Below are 20,088 nucleotides of genomic sequence, written 5' to 3'. Positions count from 1 at the left end.
ACATTCCTGCATCTTCCCACTTTACAAAGCTGCAGTCATTAAACGCCGAGCGTCGAAAATGTATATAGTCTCCTATAGTCTGTAAGGTATTCTTCAATTGTGGAAGAAACAAGTGGCTGTAACAGTGCCTGAGAGAGACTCTTTCATCCCATCTTGCAGTTAGTTAAGGCTACAGTAGAGCGGCTCGGTATGTGTTGCAGCTTTAAGACTGCCTCACTACCGACTGTCCTTTTATGGTGCGGCATCCGGTCAGGTGACGAAGGAGCAGTCACACAGCTTCTCAGAGAAATGCCTCGAAATGACTGAAAAGCTCAATACATGGTCCGTGCAGTGGTTGGTTGTAATGCTCATTATTATACCGCGTGTGTGTGTGTGTGTGTGTGTGTGTGTGTGTGTGTTTGTTACAGGGTGTCCAGGTGGGTTTATGTAATAAGGCTGTGCAGGCTGATGCTGAGTTGATAGTGCTGGGGGAGCTGCAAAGTGGGATGCAGGAAAGCATCAGTGTTTAAAAGCACAGGATGGTTTCTCTCGTCTATGTCGTCAAAGGTTCATTGTTCCCCTCTTTTCATTTTTTTTTTTGTCAGCTTTCGTTCAGAGGTCACAGCCTTCATTTTCTCACGTTGATGCCTCATTCTGTTAAATCGCAACAGAATTAAGAAGCAGTGCGCACAGATACAGCACTTCACAATCACATTTGTTGGGGCATTCATAGTTATTAGACCTATAGTAAAGCTGAAGCTATGGAGCTGAAAATGGCAGCTTTAAATCAAACTGTGTAACAGAATGATACCACAACTTTAGACTTAAAAAAAATTGAGTATCATTCTCCAGAGGATTTTAAATTCTATGTATGTTCATCGTACTGTATTTGACTTCAGGAACCGCTTGCAGTTACCAAGATTTTCTATCAACACATTTCAATAGTCTTCTTACATTTATTCAGTAGTCAAAACCGAATGTGAAGGCCGACATTGAATTTCGAGGTCTCTTCAGTCAGTAAATGATGTTGTAAACTGGCACGTCTTGTGAGACATGTACACCAACACTGCATTAGCCTCCAAGACATTTTCTGTCCCTTGCCAGAGCTCTAATTTGATTAGTGCAGATTAACTTACTGTATTCCTTCCTGGGATTCATTTGATGCAGAAAACCAGCGATTGATGACCTCTAAAAAGTGATATACGTTTGATGTGATGTAATATCTTACAGCAGGATTGTCTTTAACCTTGAGCTACTTTATTTTGCTTGCGTATGCACGAGCAGTTCATTTCCAGATCTGTATTTACAAATACTCAGACTCTCTCCATGTTTATTCAGTGTGAGTGACGCTCTTCCATCTATCTCCTCTTCTATTATCGTGTATATTCTGCTTGCCCATTGTCTCATTTTGTGTGTGCCGCACTGTATTTTTATTCTTCCTTTTTCTGCACTGCACCCCCCCCCCCCCCCTCTCTCTCTCCTTACTGCACTGATTGGTAAATGCGATGTGGACAGTTCATAAGAGAGACAGAGCGAGGCTCGGGAAGGATGGTTGCAACATGTGCTCGGTCATGTGTGCTCTGATCGATATGCTTACATCGGTCTTTCAAGCCACTGCTTCAAAGCCCCGCCTCGCCGCTCTGATTGGCTTCAGCAGGGTTTGTGACTGCATCCTACAATGTAACTTGAGGCATTCAGTGGTTTCTCGTCTGTTTTTTTTTTTTTTTTTTTATAAACGGCAGTCAGACTTTACCCTCTTTTGCTCTGTACTTGTTAAATTTCCATAGGTTAGAGTGGGAGAATATCATTATAATGAAGTGAGTTAGTGTTGCATGTAATTAAGTGTGGCTGAGCCCGCTGCGAGTGCCTCCTGGTAGGGCTGCAACATAATGCAGAGAGCCTTCCCTCTGAGATCCAGCTCACTTTAACAGGCAGGATGCACAGACGCGTTTTGGAGGCACAATGTGATATGTAAAAAAATGAAAACACTGGAAAAGGTGCTAGTATTCATGTCGGGCCACTGTAACATGCAGACTATGTATAAATATACTCTCTCCCCCCCCCCCATGCAGACACACCCAGCTCCGTTCCCCGTCACATTTCATTAATAATGCATATATACAGGGCTTTAATGGCGACACAGTAACATTTCCTCTCAGTTCTCCCCAAAAAAAAAAAAAAAAAAAAACCTACACACTCGGTGTCGGGGTGTGTTACATCTAGCTGTGATCAACCCACAAATTTCTAAACATGTGAAATGGCCCACAGGCGGTCCTATTGCTGTTTCTGGAAATATAACTGCCACAGATGCGTGAAAGTCATATAGTCTTTTCCTCTAACACGTTCTCACTCTCAATCTCTTCCTCCACCCACTCGAAAGCCCAAGCGTGTAATCTCGTTGGTTTCATACACATGTGTTGATGTCATCTTTGTGAACATAAAATAATTCCCCAATGGTTCACGAACGACGCTTCAGGAGAGCAGTTTTCTGTCACCGAGCTTTTTTTTTTTTTTTTTTTGACCCAGTGCTGCACAAAGGCTGGATCTAACAGTAAAATAATTCAACAGAGCTAAAAAAAGACGAGGAGGATAAAGAATCATGCTAAGTAATGCAGTGTGATTCAAAGGCATCCTCTGCTGAGAGTCAGGTCTAATGATACCCAGGAGTAAATAAAGGGGGAGGCTTCATCTTCTATTGTGAGATTATTTACAGATGTGTACTGTGACACAGAGCCTGAGGTTGACAATTACAGGCACGAGGAAGCTGTTAAGTCTGCAGCTGAACTGGAGTTGACCGCGGAGGTGACCAGTGATCAGTCGGAGGGACAGGGGTGCTCATTGTAAGTTGGATTTCGGCTGCATTGGTCTGATGAAAAACATGGATCAGACTCACAATTAGTGGATCAGAGTCTGGGTTCAGTGTTCAGAGGCTCTGGGCTCCAACTTCCTGACCTTTTCTCTTTAAGATATCGACAAAATAGACAAAACACGACGCTTCCATTGCGTCTTGCCCTGTGAAGAAGTAGCTTTTTCACTCAATGCAGGCAGGCAGCAGCGTGGTTTTGCCGCTGCGGCCCCTTTAAGAGCAGCTAGTGAAGCGCTCAGTCCTGTTGGTGCTGCCGCTGCTGATGGCAGCGCTGCTAGTTGATTGGCTGTGGCCGTCAGGGCTGAGGTGCTGGAGGGATGCTGCTACGTATCTCCCCCTCCTCTCCCGCCTCTCTCTCTTCCCTCTCTCTCTCTCTCTCTCTCTCTCTGCCTCGCTCGCTCTCCTGCGCTCACCATCTCCCTCTTGCTTGCTCACATCCCTCTGAATAATCCACATCTAGGGCAAGCTGGCTGAGAGGCGATCCAGAGCTCAGCTCCTCTCTGCAGGCTGGGAAAAGAAACAGAGAGTGAAAGACAACGATTTTCAACGCAGGAGGAAAAACGTGAGATTTTGACTGAACGGGAAGATACCAAGAATTTACAGAGGAAGATTTTCATCTGCGGATATCATTTATTTATACATATTGTTTATATATCTATATATATATTTGTACACACACATATAGATATTTATATATATATAAATATATACATTTATCCTTGTACATATCTGTATTTGTGCTTGTCTGTTTATATTAATATTTTTATATGTATTTGTGTGTGTAAATATATATGATATATAAACAAAAGAATATATATATATAGATATATATCTATGAATTTATATGCGTATCACTGTGAACCAAGAGAAGCAAGAAGATATTTCTATCATCAGGGCTGGTCTCTGATTGTGTGGTGGTATACAATATTTTAAATATTTCCTTTGATCTTCTACGTCAAGAGGACAAAAGACTACGTGCCCATTTTGTATTTTTGTTTTGCTGTTGCTGCTTCCCATCCCTCTCTATCTTTTTTTTTTTCTACATCGCGAGAGGAATAAAGCAGAGAGCGACAGGATTTGACGAAAAAGGGAAAATCTGTTAAAAAAAAAAAGAAGAGAGAGAATTCCTGTGATTAGTGTTATTTCCATCGGCATTAGCACTCTGTGAGCCGATCACAGTGTGCTGTGTGAGATCTGAGGAGGCAGCAGAGACAGAGTGCCACGCCGCTCATCTCAGCGTCAAGCTCAGCCCAGCCAGCATGCACAAACACCACCACTGCTGCAAGTGCCCAGAATGTTATGAGGTGACTCGTATGGCTGCCTTGCGAAGGATGGACGCCCCGTCGTACGGAGGAGACTGGCAGGCCGAGCCCTATGGATACCCGCCTGGGTACGGGGGAGGCCAGACCTTACCCCCTCCAGCCTCAGGGGGAGGTGGAAACATGGGAGGAGGAGGGGGCACTTTGGGGAGAAGTAAAGGCAAGATTATGTCTGGTGGGGGCCCTGGAGGCCCCAATCCAAAGGGCCAGTCCAAGGGTGGGCCCAAAGTAAATGGCAACAACTCCAGTGGACAAGGAGGATGGTGGCCCGAGTGCACCTGTACCAACCGGGAGTGGTATGACCAGGTAACTCATCTTCCTCACTCTGCTAGATATCCTCCGTCAGGCTTGTGGGGCCTGACCGGGGAGATAGGGATCAGATGAACTGTTGCTGTTGTAGAAGAGAAACGATCATGCATCGGCTGAAACTGTCTGTTCGTGGAAGAGAATTCAGATTTGGTATTCATCTCGAGCCCTCCAGTTCTCATTTGTTGACTGTCGTCTCTGTGTTTGAAGCCGAGCAAGCCGGAGAGAGCGGGGATGATCTTGTGTCGCTGCACACATGTCCATGATCTCCCTGTGTGTGGATGTGATGCAGATGACTAATGCTAATAGATTAAACACACCTAGGGTATGTCGTCAAAGGATCACACTGGTGCAGCTACCACAGGCCAAAAAATGGTGCATTTTCATTCATTGGAGCAGCACTGAGACGCTTTCAGCTGTTATTCTGAGTTATCTCTCAAGCCAGCAACATTACAGACAGACTTTTTAAGAAATTAAATGTAGGGGAGAGAGAGAGAGATTTCGCCAGGATCATCGAATTGTTGAGTTGTCTCATTAGCTCAGAGCAGAGGTAGGGATGATGAAATCAATCTCAGACACCAGCTCCTTCCTATTCATCAGGCTGATTCGGTGAAAAGAATCACTCTGTGATGAATGTGTTGTATAATACAAGCAGAGAATCGGCAGTAATCTGTGTCTGAACGCTGCCTCTCGTCCATGTCGCACCGTGTGAATCAAACTGCCTCTTCACATGTGCCCCATTTTGTTTCCGTTAGCTTCGTACAGTCACATGTATTTATAAAATACAGCTGACAAAAGGTCAGAGCCGCTTCTGAAGCACAGTCTTTAATTAAGCAAGGTGCACGTATGTGAACATGAGAGTGAGCCCGGGTGGGGGAAGGGAAGCTGGGTGAGCATGAGATTCAAGGAATGGTTCTTTGCCTGTGCATGAGTATGTGTCTGTGCAGTTTCGTGTTTGCGGCAAGTGAAGCCGCGGCGTTGCTCGTTATTCCCTCTGTTTTTGTGCTTCTTTGGAAGATGGAAAATTTGAAGAAGGAAGGTGAGGAGGAGTAAAATGGAGGCTGAATTTTTGGTGACAGAGTAGAAGAAATCCTCCTGAGCTGAGCCCTCCTATGATGAGCCGCAACCTGGCTGATATTAGCAGATTACTACAGCCGACGAGAGGGTTTTACCTCTGAGCAGCCAAAAAAAAAAAAAAGAGAGAGAAAAAGAAATGGACAGTTTCTCCTGGTCTGTGTTGCGTTAAAATCCATTGCACTGCAGCTGCACCCAGACCAATCAGGCGTATTTCATGTTTCACACATTTGAAAGCTCACAGCAGATGTGATTATGTAAGCATTTATTTTCTTGCATGGAGATTTTATTCACCATCAGTAACACCCCCCCCTTTTTTTTTTTTCCTCCACTGCTCGTTTCCACCATATTTATTCACTATTGAACTCGCAGTGGAGCAAATTAGTATATGCCGGGTGAAATATGTCGTTTGACTGCATTGTGATTCACGTTGGGATGCCATGATGTGGAAAACAGTCACATTAATAGATAAACCCCTCTGTGAAGTCCATCCTTTCAAAAGATTCCTGCTGTATCATACAAAACGTGAACCTCATGCATACAAGAGGGAATATCCAAGCTGACAGTCATGGCTTCAGTGAACTCGTATTCTTCCATTCTTCCATTGATTTGAGGAGCTGTAAGTGCCGCTGTTTAGTTATGGATGCAGAGAGGGCAGTGGGGTAAATATGCAAAGGCTGAAAAAGAAAGAAATAAGCCAATAAAGGCAGGCAGCTGCCCTGAAGAGGGGGAGGGGGTTATGTAAGAGGAGGCAGTTGGTGGTGCTGTCAGAGAGAGAAGCAGGAGAGGCACTGACACTGTGGTCAAGCATCTGTCCCTCCGTCTCTTAAAAAACAGGCATGTTGCACGGCCTGTATGTGCGCCGCTTTCCTCTGAAACCGGCATGGATGGAAACGCACACCCACCGTCCCCCTCCCCTCCCTCCTCACGCCGGCGCTCCTCAGTCACTGTTGCTCATCCTCGTTGGGGAAATGTGAACGTTTCCCCTCCCCCCGCTACCTATACACACCCCGAGAGCAGAGCAGAGCAGAGCGGCAGTCACACACGCCCAACAACACTCGCATGCACGCACATCTCATCTTATAGCGTCCGTAACAACTCGTGTTTTTGGAGGCTAGCATGATGAAAAGCAATAACCTTGCACAGTCATTCAGAATTGTCTGAGCCGGCTTTTTATAGCCGGATCATTGACATTTTTAAATGGCTGCTGTAGCCGTGAACGCTTCATGTATGTGTGAGGACATCATTAGACGCCACAACACATAATGATGCCATATTAGTTTTTTTTCTTCTCTCTCTCTCTCTCTCTCTCTCTCTGTCATCTATTTACCAAATGAGTGTGCTGCTTTTGTGAGGCGCTAGCAAGGTTAATTACGGATGATTTCAGCTGGGATTGTAGCGAGTATTCTTTAAAACAAGAGCTTTTGAATTTAAATCTGAGAAAAGTGGCGACCTCGGTCTGCTGGGAGCATCAGTCAGAAAGCTCCCTCTTCCCCCGCGGGCTCCAATCTGTCTTTGTGTGTTCTCCAACTCTGTGGCTATGATTAGCTTTAAATATTAATTGGATTTTACTTTATTTATTAGCAGCACAATTCATATATATATATATATATATAAAACACTTTACTGCATCTATTGTTAATGGCAGGCCGCTGCAGCGGATGCAGCTTTTTAAATTAATGTACAGACTCGGTGGGTGCTCCATGTTGAACACTCCCAAAGGTGATTGCAGCTTGAAAGCCTTCAGGCCTTGATCAGGAGAGTGTGTGTGCTTTGTGTGTGTGTGTGTGTATATGTGTGTCTTTTGCAGTCACATTGATTTATGAGTGTCATTGGTTTGTACATCTGTCTGATGAGATTTCATTCAGTCACATTTGATTTGCCATTCCTGTAAGGGCGACCCGGAGAGTATTAAGGAAGGGGATTTACATGTGCTCCATGTCCAAATGTCTTGAGCTGCCTCCCCTGCTGTGATCTTAAAAGGCTCCATCGAAAACCTGGAATATTCTCATCAGATCAAAAGGGATTTCTGGAGGAGCTTGTCCCCTGACAGGAAGGAAGGAGGGATGTCTGTGATCGGAAGTGCAATCACCGTGTACATATGTTTTCTTCAGAAATCTTGTGGAGATAATGACACCAAGATGGCTGACATTTCCATTACACCTGCAGGTGCAGCTCCTGTCTACACACTGAGTCTATTGTGACACACAATTAGTGCACAATTTGTTTTGTCTTGTTTCCTTTTTTTTAGTCTCAAGTAGAAGTAAATCTCTTTTTTTTTTCTAGTCACTTAAACATTACTGTAAGCATGGAAACAATGAGTACATTCAGAATTGAAGATACGGGATATTGCATGAGGGCCAGACCAAATTTATAATCTAATAACTTTTGTCCGTCAGATAGTTTCTGCTTTCAATGACTCTGAGTATGAACAACTCATCTGAATCCCAGGCAACTTTAACCTCAGGAAGTACGGACATCATGTGAGATGTTCTCTTCCTCTGGAGTGGTTTGGGGGGCTTGTCAGGGGAGCGGTGGTGGCGTCCTCAGTTGTAACCTGAGAGGTGGTTAATAACGCCTGTCATTCAACTATTAAACAGCCTCTGTGTAATAATCCTTAGATGTCTTTATCTACCAGCTTCTGTACCACTTCATCTAATTCTGGGTGCTGCAGGGCTGGAAGTGACCCCAGTGGACTGTAAACAGAAGCCTGAACAGGTCACAGTGCACAGGGAAAACATGCATACTCCACACAGAAAGGCCACCAAACCAGACTCGGACCAGAGGCAGACGACAGCACCACTGAACAGTATGAATGATGGATGTATTGATATTGAACTGAGTCAAAGCTACGATCACACACAGTAGCGTTAATATATCTCATGGCCCACCAGAAAGGCCCCTGACCGGATTCAAACCAGGGATTATTTTGACTGTGAGGCGTGAATGCTAACTGCTATATCCCTGTGCGGACTCTGGAGCTTTTGTTACCTTTTTAATGAGTAATGTACTTGGTGGTAACAGATGTGACAGTTCTCTTCTGCAGTTTTTCTGGCACTTTTCACATCAGTTATAAACTTGCCTCAATAAAACGTTTCTTTTGTTTTCCAACAGGCTGAAATCGGGCAGTATTAGGTTCATTTCTGCCGTTTCCCCCACATGAACTGAAAGTGAAAAGAAGCTCAGGAATTATAATTGCTCACGACATCTCGCACAAAGTCAAATTTTTTTCAACATTCAGGCTTTTGTGGTTTGTGCAATTTCTCCAATTTAATTAAACAAGTCTGATAGAAACAAAAAAAAATGTGTAAAACATGAACTGGGATTAAACCTTCAGAATATCATCCACTGCTGCTTTTAGCAATATGCTGAAGGCGACGCCACCCTGCTGAAAAGATACTACCTGCTGCAGGAAACAGAACCCAGAAACCAGGCTTATCGTGTGTTTTCTTTCTTCAGTCAGCAGAATTACTGGGCTGGTGTATTGTTTCATCTGGATATGTGCCCCTCCACAATATAGCTATGCTTTTCTTCCTGTTTGTTTCATCAGCTGATTGTATAGATTATGGGTTGGTTTGGGCATTTATGATTGGAGAAGAACTGTAAATACAAAGTGATTTTCATTCTAATGGGTAATGCAAAGTCTTGCAGCCATTTTTGAGCCATCAGCAAGATGGAGCATCACTTTCAGGGCCAATAATTTTAACATTCCCGGGGAGAAGATCATATAACACAATATACAGTCTGCTGCCACCACACTCATGCTGTCAAAGTATCTGTTCACGTCCCAGTTTAGCTCCAGTGTTGAATTGACATTTCATCCGAGGGCTTGTCTCCCCAGGCCTCCCCTCCTCCTCTCCCACACTCGGCCTCATCAGCATTTTAAAATTCAGTAGGAGGTTAACAACAGAGGGAAGGTGTAGCCATAATTATAATGAAATCTGTTTAGTTGCACAAAATCTATTCTACAACCTAACAACTGTTGGGAAATATTTTGGAGGAAATTTGTCACAGTTTTGCCTTGAATCACTGATTCTATTGCAAGATGAGCAACAGCAAAAGTCGGCGCTCCTCCTGGTTTAACTTCTGCAGACTTAAGTGATTGTGGTTCATCACGAGATCTTATTGCCGTCATAATTCACGTGACAGTTGTCTAAAGGCGAGTCCTGGTTAAGTAGTGAGAGACACTTTTTTCCTGATGTCACAACCACGAAAGTGTGTGTGATCAAAGAGGGAGGCCACACAGTCTGCCGTGATGCACATGAACTTAAACAAGTCATGATGAAGTGAGGATCAGCAAACGTAAGAGTTGGTGTGCGTGTAAATGTGCACGAGTCCTGTAATAATATATATGTATATAACCAAAGACGAAGCCAGTCTCTGGGGAGAGAGGGAGAATGCAGCGCAGCCTGCTCAGGTGTGCTGCGTCACTGCAATTCTCAGGTAAACTCCACCCACAAAAAGAGAGAGGCAGAATCTCACCTGGCCGGCCCTGAGGCCGTCACGCTGATTTGTCATTTTGGTCCACATAAAGGTGTGGTTTTACACATTATTCTGTCGATCGCTACGGTTTCTGGAATTTCTTGTAGCCTTTTCAATCTATGCCCAGCAGTTTCAGTAATTTTCCTCAGAGAGTGTATTCAGGAACAACAAGATGCCGTGGGTTTATTTTTTCCTCTTGATGTAAAGAAGTAATGGCCACAGTTGAGACTCTGCAGCCTTTGCTCAGAATCTCCTACAATGAATACTTTCAAGCAACGAAGTCTTTTTGACTCTGACCATGTTCAAGCTTGACAAAGCTACCCAGCTTTTGACAAGGAAACTGTTTATTCAGCCAGAAACTGGAAATGGTTTCAAACATGTAATGCAAAAAGTGCTAATTCAGCATTCCAGGTCCTCTATTTGTCTCAGCAAGCCTTCACATTGTTACACATTTGGATACAAGGACCTGCAGCTGCTGGTTCCTAACAGTGTTTTAATTATTTATCTGAGGTAGAAAAATGTTAAGATTGGAAAGCTGCATTCACCTTGAGAAATATCATCAACCATTGGCTGATCACGGTGTTTCTTGGTTTCAATGTTCGGCTCAGTGACGTTGTCACTGATATGAACCTCGCAGATTTGCATGGAAAGCAACATTTGAAGTATTTCCCAAAGTTGTAGCTGATTGTATCCAGTGGTGGCGATACAAGGTTGAAAGTCAACTTTTTGTAAAGTTTTCCCCTGCATGCAAAGCAACACAAACAATACAGCATGCAAAATGAAATGCACAGCACACAATGTCAGACTAATGCAGCATGAAAAACCTGTACAGTGACACGTTCATATCAAGCTATCAATTAGTTTAATTCATAAATCTAATTGACTAAACAGTAATATGTTTTATGTGAAATGTATAATTTAATTTCACTCTAAGTACTACAAAAACCTCACACACACTCACACACAGACCCCTAACAAAATGTTCTTTACCCCTGATAGTTTCTGGGTGAAGGGAGGGTTGTGAATTATGGGGAATGCAACAAGGGGGACAAGGTGTGCTGCAATATTTATGTGCACTTTGACAAAAGTTAGCTTTTTATCCGCTGTGAGCGGGAGTGGGGACGGGGCGGCGGAGAAAAGGCCAGTCAGACGTTGACGTCAGCTTTTAGTGGAGACTTTAACAAGCCAGCCACCATTAAGGCAGCTGAAGAGCTCGATCTGTGATACGGAGCTGCCGTAGCTGTGACCCAGAACCTGAACTGTGTTGAATTCCACCTCCTACGGTACATTTCCCTTAAAAGCCTCCACTCAGTTTTTGTGTTTTTTGTTTTTTTTTGCCTTTGTATCGTGTTCACAGAGCGAATCTGCTCGTATTGTTTCAACATGGAGGTCCTGTGTGAAATGCTGGATTCGCAGCAACGCGTTGTGTCCTCTGCCAACACAGATCCCTGCTCATCAAGTGGTTTACTCATTACTGCGTTTACAGCCGTGAGACGCGCGTTGAGCCTTCAGTGCAGTGCTACAGGTGCAGTTTGCCTGAAGATGCCGCTTCCGTGTGTGGAGGTGCCGAGCCCGCCATGCCCCTGTGATCCATATGGTCGTTGTCAGAGGCCCTGCCAGGGCTCGGCCATTGCCCGCCCCCCCCCCCTCGCTGCTCTCGCTGCCAGCCCAGGGGGAGGACAGGAGAAAGGAGAAGCGAGGGGAACGCCGGTTTGTTTGTCTGCTTGGCTGCTTTGTCTTATTCAGGGGAGGTTTGCTGATCACAGTAGAGAGTGGCCTAGAAAATGTGACTGTGCTGTGCGGCGCAGGCCGGACCCCTGAATCAGCGATGGAAGCGTCACAAAGAGAAAGGGCGCGTAGGGAGGAGGCGAGGGACACACGCCCTGTTGATGGCGGTGTGACGGTAACTCCTGTGCCACTGCTGCCGCTAATTAAGAGCATCACACACATCGGGAGTGGCTGCATGCGCCGATTTAAAGCACTTTTATATTCCGGAGCCCTTTGAGCGAGGAAATGTGCCAGCATCCTCAGCAAAAAGTACACCAGCTCCATCTCCCACATGCTGCCGTGAAATACGTGGATATCCAATCAATATCGGTGAGGCGCGAGTCCCGAAGCCTGCTGACTCCTCTTCATTTTTGTGGGGGTGTGTGGGTGCTTTCAACAGTGCTTGTGCTTTTATTGCTTTTATTCAACCGTCGTATCAGCTGTTATTTTGGTAACACTTTACAATAAGCTACACAAAACCCAGAGCACGGAAACACCATTTAAATGTTGAATTATGAATAAAAAGAACAAAAAAAAAAAAAAAAATACAGACAGATTAAAAGCAGTGGCTACATCCAGAATCATCCTGCTGCTGCTGCTTCAGTTACTCTCATGAGCAGCGTTTACTGATTAGAAGATACAAGTAACCTGAATTCCTCGCTGTAAACGATCTGAGAGTGGCTGAACTGTAAAGAGGAGGAGGACTCATTTTAAACGTGATCAGCCTTTTGATCCTCTTTGGTTTCGCTGAACTGATGAACACATTCATCATAACCAATAGCAAACACTCACCTCTCTCGTCTCCAAAAGACATTTTCTTTCACTCCACCCAGTTTCCTCCATTTGAAGAAGCCGTCAATGACAGCCCCACACAATCTTCTCCCTCGTTTCACATTAAGAGTCTTCCTGTGGCTCAAAGGATGTAATGCTTCCTTTTCTGATCAGGCTTTTAATTTGAAACATCTGCAGGAAGCGTTTAGTTGCTTTTCCAGTAGTTTAATGCTGCTTGATTAAATGCGACGGCAGTGATTGAGGTTCGTCAGTGAAAAGAGATTCAGAGCAGCAGAGCGACGATTCACACGCAGGCGGAGCTTTATAGATCAGCTTTTTTGTCCAGTTTGTTCAATCCAAACCCCGAATTGGTTTAGAATTAGATTACTAAATGTTACTCCAACCAGTTAGTGAAGACTCAAAGTTCATTGAGGAAAAAGGTGGATATTTTTTTGAAACGTCTGTTGTCAACATGATTTTTAAGGCCGATATCAAATAAGACTGCATCAGTGCAGTTTTATTTGATATTGGCCTTACAGTGAAGACGAGCTGTGTTTTCTTTTCAATGAATCAATGAATAAATGTTGCACATTGTGGTTTTAAATGGAATATTTTAGAAAGACACGCTAATTAACATATTTTAAAGAGCAGTTTTTCAACTTCAATTAACGGCAAGAAATATTCTCTAAAGATACCACATGCCATAAAACAAAATCAGCAGGTGTAAGCACATTGCACTTTGTTTTCAGCATCCAACATTTCTGTAGCACACGTGACCAGAGTAGACAACTTGAGGTAGGTTTACAGTTTTTGCGCTTTTGCCAGCTGAGACTACTGTACCTCATAAACTTGAGTTTATTTTGCAAAGAGAGCATGTTGTGCTAACTGGAGGGTGATCCAGAAATACTGTGATACAATGTGTATCATTACTGTCACAGGCAGAATTCAGTTTTGTGATTGTCTTTATCGAATATGATCCAGCAGAGATGTTTTTTTAGGGGCGGTTATGTTTCAGGTCCCAAAATGTAAACTAATTTTATACCGTTTGACTCTTAGATGGCCGTTGAGTACATTTTCTTACCAGTTGTATGTCCGTTAAATGTGTTTTCAGTAAGTCTTGATAGTTGGTGGTTTGCTAGTTTTCTTTAATTCATTCGCTGAAAATCACTGAGTGCACTCCTAACCTGCTTGAATGGTTAACGTGATGTACGTACCTGCTAATGTGACGATGTCTGAAATCCAGCTTCACTGAAAATTAGCTGAGCGAAACTTGGTGACCAGCATTCACCTTCATTTCAGGAGCGTGTGTGTGTGTGTGTGTAGGACATTTGGCGAAGCGGTGCATTTCTTACCATGTGTAGCTGCTCTGAGTGCCATCTCTGTCTAATGCATTATCCAAGCAGCCCTTCAGCCATTTGGTCTGGCTTCTCGTGTGTGTGTGTGTGTGTGTGTGTGTGTGTGTGTGTGTGGGCTCCTTCATTTCTGTCGTCCCCCTCCTCCTGTCTTCCATTGCCCTTCTCTTCCCTCCTTTTTTTTTTTTTTTTTTTTTTTCCCAGACCTGGTATGAATAAAAGGCTTCATTAGAGCAGAGTTTGGAGAGGATGCAGCAGCATCACAGCTCCAGACTCCAGCTTCAGGACAGATCTGTGATTGAACTCAAAAAGAGCACAGAGAAATCTTTACAGTCATAGAAGCCTGGATCGTCTAAATTAAATGCATATCATATGATAGTGGTAGGCTTTCAGTTACTGATTAATTTTGGATGTTGCTTTGTGAAACGGGCTCCACAGCTCAGAACTCGCCGCTGGACCGATGGGACATCCCCAAATATCTGTGACTGAGAGCAGAAGTTCCATCACTGGTCATCCACACAGTAAATGAATTAGCGGGCAGATTAAAGGTTGTCATTTCCAATTACGAGCCTTACGGAGTTTCATACGTACTTTGACTCTGTGTCAAACTTTGAATTGTTTGCTAACAAGATGTCACCCATCAGATTCTGCTCTGATCTTGTTATCTTTTATTTCCCAGCATAATTAATGATTATGTGCTTGCAAATCATGGATGAAATCATTCATATCCTTTAAATCTATTTTGCTGTTGACAAAAAACAAATATAATCATTAGCAGAGTGTCACATGTTTGCCATTTTAATCAATATTTATACAAGTTATGTTTCCATTTGATTTAATCCTGTAATGCAGGGCTAGATGTGCTAAAATCTTCAGTCATATTGGTCAACATGAATCTTTTTAACAACCCTGATAATGCATTCAGAGCTGATTTATGTCTTTCATAAAGACTTTAAACAGAGCGCAACACAAACTCAAGATTCAGCAGTAAAATGCTTTAATGTAACGATTTGATATGAGATTGTTTTATTGGCTGATTGTCAGAATGTTTTGCGGAAGTACATAAGTGCATAGCTGCATACGGAAATGTGTTTTGAATTTATTGTCATGTGCAGAGTATTGAGGCAGCATATGTTTGGCTCACTGGGATTTCCTGTGTGACCCCCACTGAGCTGACAGCTAATATTATCCAGACTTATGTTTGCTGCATGTGCACAGAACTACATATGCTATTTAAGCATGTCCATGAATCCTTTTAACTAGGTTTAAAAAAAAAAAAAAAAAAAGCAGAAGCACACATTTCTATGTCAAAGAGAGAAAGAGAAAGCAGAATAATGACAGATCATGTCCTCACCCTGTCATGGCTATAAACAATACAAGCAATCCCAGCTCAATATCGTACATTTTATTACACTGTTGATAAAACAACCCTGCTATTGTCTTTCTGGATTTATTACTTTTTGTTTGCCGAGTGTGGTCGTGCAGGTTTGTTTACATTTCCTCAAACTGAACACAACTTTTTCCTTCTCAGAAAAATCATCTTTACTCTCGTACATTAGATTAGACATTAGGTGAATCGTACGTTGAGCTGTACAGGCCTCATGTTGACATATTGTCACCTGCACTGCTGCATTTGATTATCCACAATGATTTAGAGTTTATTTATTTCACACTTTCAAAATGTTGGCAAATAGCATGAAAATAATTTTTGTGAAACGGTGGGCAAATGTTAACAGGTTTTATGTGAGAGATACTGTTGTTTGTGCTCTCTGAAGCAGGTATATTTCAGATCTTAGCCACTTTTAAGGAACATCTTTTGTTGTTTTAATGTATACTGGTGTCCTGATTCCTGTGTAAAACTGTCAAATCTACAGTTGCGAGCTGTAATGACTTACTGTTGTGTTCCCCAGTCAGAACAATCAGAAAATGAAACGTAGCTGATATGGTGTGCCTCAGGTTTTCTCAGCAATATAAATAACAGTGGCTGGATGTGTTGGCTTTCTTATTGTCTTTGCTTCCAATCAGAAATCTTTTACATAACTGAGTTTGACTGACAGCAGTCTGACTATAGATGGTTCCTTCCATGTGCATTTAAAAAAAGACTAATGCAGGAAAGGCATTGTCAATCATTCAGAAATAAAAAAAAAACATTAATACAGCAGCGTGATAACAAGATTCATCTGCTTTGTTTATGGGGTGTGTTTTACATACTTTATGGTAAATGGAAAAAAAAAGTAATTATTTCAAATTACTTAAAAGCTGTTGCAATGTACAATTAAAATATGTAATTATTTTGCTCTAAATAGACCTTTAAGATAAAGCTGAGATCTCCCTTTAGCTTTTCATTTAAAAAAGTCGGTACATTGAGTTGAAATTGACACTTTGTGATAAGTTTCAGTATTCAGGGGAAATGCAGTTTGAAAACCAGGGCGATGGAAAAAAATTGAGCAATAAAAATGATGATAAAATGATGCATCTGCTCAAATTCAAGTAACTGCCAACTTTTGGAGGAAAACAAATCGCAAGGAAAGCTAAATACTATATATAATATGATGTAGGTCGATTTCTTGTGACCATAAGCTGCAGTTTCTAAGGTCTACTGCTGCTTTTTATTACCCCGAAGCTAAAGTCACACAAGCTGAGACATGTGAGGAAAAAACCAACAATGCAGAAGCAGCATTCATGTTTTACACTGCAGCAGGAAATAAAGCAAAAGAGATCATTAGGAAAAGCTCAACTCTCAGAATATGGGGAGGATTTTTGCTCTGTTGTCAACACATACAAAGCTTCCACTTGCCCTCATTTCCTCGCTGTGCTCTTGCAGGTGTAACAGGGCCACACGGGCTGGAGTTGATTGGATGTTTGCAACAGTCTGCACAAATGAGGCGAAAACGGCGCATCACACTGTAGCGTCTTTGTCTTTAATCATATGAAGGGTCACGCCTCTGGAAGTGTTATTGTGAACAAATAATTCCAGCTTTAATTGCATTATTTGAAAGCTGCGTCGCATTATTACTCTTGTGTGGGGTGTGCAAGAGTAATCTGGTATGAAATAGATCAGTGGATTTGCAGAGAGGGAAGTTTTTGCACACAAACCAAGATAATATTATTGTTATTGTCATTATTAATAAATAGAAGTGTTTACAGCTCAGTGAAGAATTGGGAAATTCAGTGATATCACTCTTTTAGGAGGCTTTTTCAATACATCATAGTGGAAAAAAAAAAAAAAAAGAATAATTGAATAAACTCCAAATAAATTTTTAGATACAGGGAAAGTAGGTGGAATGTGTAAAATGAACCTAAATGACATAATTCACATCTTTGGAAATATTGTCACTGTATTTCTGCAGTAGCTTTTACTTCTCTGTTGCTTCATCCATCATGCTGCCAAGTACCAGAGTCCCGTCTGTCATCTGTAACATGCCGAAGAATCATGTGTCCTGCAAATGTCGTTACTTTATAATGACTCGCTTTAAGAAAACAAAGAGAAATGGGATTACTCGTCTGAAGAGAAGGGTGAACAAGCGATTCTCACTCTTGTATCTCCAGTGAAAACAGTGGAAGGTTTTGAGCGCGTGTCCAGATTAGATCGACATTCTCTGTAGCCAGTCGCACTGAATGAAGGCTTCACACACCCACCAGCTTCATCCAACGCTGCTGTTGGGTCAAACTGGACAGAATGCAAAGCCGCATATGAATTTCTATTGGATGAGTCATCAAGCGTTTCACAGGGAGAGAAAATGTGTGCATTCAGCTCTCAAAACATGCTCAAGAAAACATTAGATTTTTAATATTTTCCTCACTCATCAGGAGGAGAATGAGCAGGTCTACTTATTTTGTTTGGTGAAAAATGAACGCAGGAGATAACAGGCAGCCCGAGACCAGCTCTCATTGATTATCAGTCATACTCTTGAACTGATACGTGTTTAGTCCTGGATTACCGGGGGGGCTGGAGGTGGATCCAGCTGACTCTGAGTTCAGGCAGCATACACAGGTCACCAGTCCTTCAAAGAGAGACAATCCTACGCACTCGTGTTCCTACGTACAGGCAATTAACCTTGAACACATGTTTTTGGACTGTGGGAAGACACTAGAGGCCTTGAAGAAAACATACATGCTGCAGTCAAACTACAGTTATTCTTACTGTGAGCCGCTAGTGCTCACCGCTGCACGTCTGTGTGGCGAAATGTTTAATCCTGCATCTGTATGCATATTCTGCTGAGATGAAAGTCAATCAGTGTGTCTAAAAATACCAAATTGGTTGTTTAATTATGTTCGAGGTGGCAGAAAATTACCAGTGTTCAGCATGTTGATTTCACTCAGGCTGTGAACAGATTGAAACACATTAAAGACGCATAACGCTGTTCTGTTGTTGTTAAAATGCACGCTGCATGCAGTCCAGCTTTGAATGGAGTGTAAGTCCTGAATTGACTGCATCATTCAAATTAGTTGCATGTGAATATTTAGAGGGCAGACATTACACTGATGCTGCCATATGTCACGAGAAACGCTCGGTCCTGAGTGCAGATTGTCGAGGAAAGCAGCAGCAGCAGCAGCAGCGCAGAGCCCTCCCCCTCCACTGCGAGCCAGCCTCCGTCTTTTATATTGTGTCGGTTTTGGGCTGCGATGATGATGATGATGATGATGATGATGATGCAAGAGAGGACGGGGCGCGCAGGAGAGAGGGGAAGGCAGGAGAGAAAGACATGGGAAGAGGGAGAAAAGAGGTGAAGAAATGAGAGCCGTGGCGTAAAGAAGAAAAAAGGGATGAGCCAGTGGAGATGAAGACGGAGGAGGGGGCGGAGAGGAGCCTGTGCTCAGACGCGGCCCTGCCTGTGCGTTGCCATGGTGCAGGCTCAGGCAGAGCTGCACAGCGGCTCCGCTGCTCAGCTAGCTAATTACCACAGACTGCAGCGCCGATACGCAGGTGACGGGAGCCTTCCGGCTCTCGCAGGCTTTTCAGATACGACCGGTCTGCTCCAGGAATGAGCAGCGTCGGGGAAAAAAAGGAATCGTGCATCACAGAAATGCGTTTGGGGCATGGCGGTGGACGGCGTCGCTGAGCGATGTGGCTCTCTCTCTCTCTTTCTCTCTCTCTCTCTCTCTCTCTCTGCTGTGTCAGCCGAGTCACTTGTGTAATGAAAAGAGCTCCTGCAGCCCCGAGCTTCATTGTCCATCGGCGAGAGGGTGGAGATCCTGATCAGCCTGCTTATAAAACCCAATATGGGCCATTGTGGATTATTATTCACTATTAAAAATTCCCAATTATGTAATCAGGCAAATCCAAGCCTGCATATGTTCACTAGGCTGCGGCGAGGGAGGGGAGGAGAGCGGAGAGGAGGTCTGAATGACGGGAGTGACGCAACAGCCATGCATGCACCCAGAATTTAGGGAAGTGAATGTGGACAGAATGGGGAAAAGGTGGAAATTCACTCGGTCAGGCACAGATTGAGTCGGTTACCTTTTATTTTCTTTAAAAAAAATAGAGAGAGAAATTACTGCAACAATTAGGAATGAGCTTCATTTTTGTCCTGATGAAATCAGTTCTTCCCTTGTGTCTTTTTCCTGGAGTTTTATTTGATCATGATTTTGTAATATTCGGATCCACTTTGAGCGCTAATGAATCCTCTGCAAAATTCAGTCATGATTCTTGTTTGAACATTTGTAAGCTTTGAATTACTTGCTGGTTTGAATTTTATGAGAAATAGATTCATTATAGAAATAATGCTGCGCACACATTTCCAAAGACTCCTCTACTGCTGCAAGTAAACAGTTTATCAGTCGTGGGTTCATTGTTTTATAAACTGTTAAAAGAAGTTGGCAAATTTTACGAATGTCTTGTTGTTTATGTGCCTGATTGTCACTGTGAAGTTAAAAATGATTCATTTGGTATTGGAAGGCCGAGCCTTACGTTTCTTAAACCAGACTTGATGGTTTTCTTTTTTGTTTTGGGGGGGAAATGTGTTAAATTACACATCTTCTGCAGTCGTGTTTCCATGGTGAATACAAACCAGACCAGGAGGTAGTTTCTCCAAAGCTGGCACAAGAACTGGAAGTTAGAAGTTTCTCAGGTTACAATTTTATCAGACAAGTGACCGTATTTTGTTCTTTCTTGGCAAGATGTCTTTTCTCTCATCAATCCCTTCTACTGATTGATGCATTTAACTCAAAA

At 43.0% G+C, this 20,088-nt stretch overlaps 1 protein-coding gene and 1 long non-coding RNA gene across 7 annotated transcripts in view; one reads left to right on the top strand and one right to left on the bottom strand.

Annotated features, from left to right (window-relative positions):
• Nucleotides 1-3,249: 3,249 nt before the first annotated feature.
• The window catches only part of dlg3 (discs, large homolog 3 (Drosophila)), a 69,366-nt gene continuing 52,527 nt past the window's right edge, over nt 3,250-20,088 (top strand). For 3 of the 6 annotated variants that reach the window (XM_030111445.1, XM_030111436.1, XM_030111427.1), the window contains exon 1: nt 3,253-4,470. In XM_030111445.1, the coding sequence (XP_029967305.1) occupies nt 4,105-4,470 (366 nt within the window). In that variant the 5' untranslated portion in view covers nt 3,253-4,104. Of the gene's footprint in view, nt 4,471-20,088 lie in introns of all 6 variants that reach the window. The other 3 variants (XM_030111419.1, XM_030111411.1, XM_030111454.1) reach the window with 2 other exon arrangements.
• LOC115402857 (uncharacterized) lies at nt 4,392-18,852 on the bottom strand. The gene is made up of 3 exons (XR_003933165.1): nt 18,840-18,852; nt 18,031-18,033; nt 4,392-4,474 (listed from the first exon to the last, which is right to left on the bottom strand). It is a non-coding gene; the product is annotated as an uncharacterized LOC115402857 (long non-coding RNA).

The sequence above is a fragment of the Salarias fasciatus genome, chromosome 2, assembly GCF_902148845.1.
Source record: "Salarias fasciatus chromosome 2, fSalaFa1.1, whole genome shotgun sequence".
In the NCBI taxonomy this organism is placed as follows: Eukaryota; Metazoa; Chordata; class Actinopteri; order Blenniiformes; family Blenniidae; genus Salarias; species Salarias fasciatus.
This window is presented reverse-complemented; position numbering and strand designations above follow the sequence as displayed.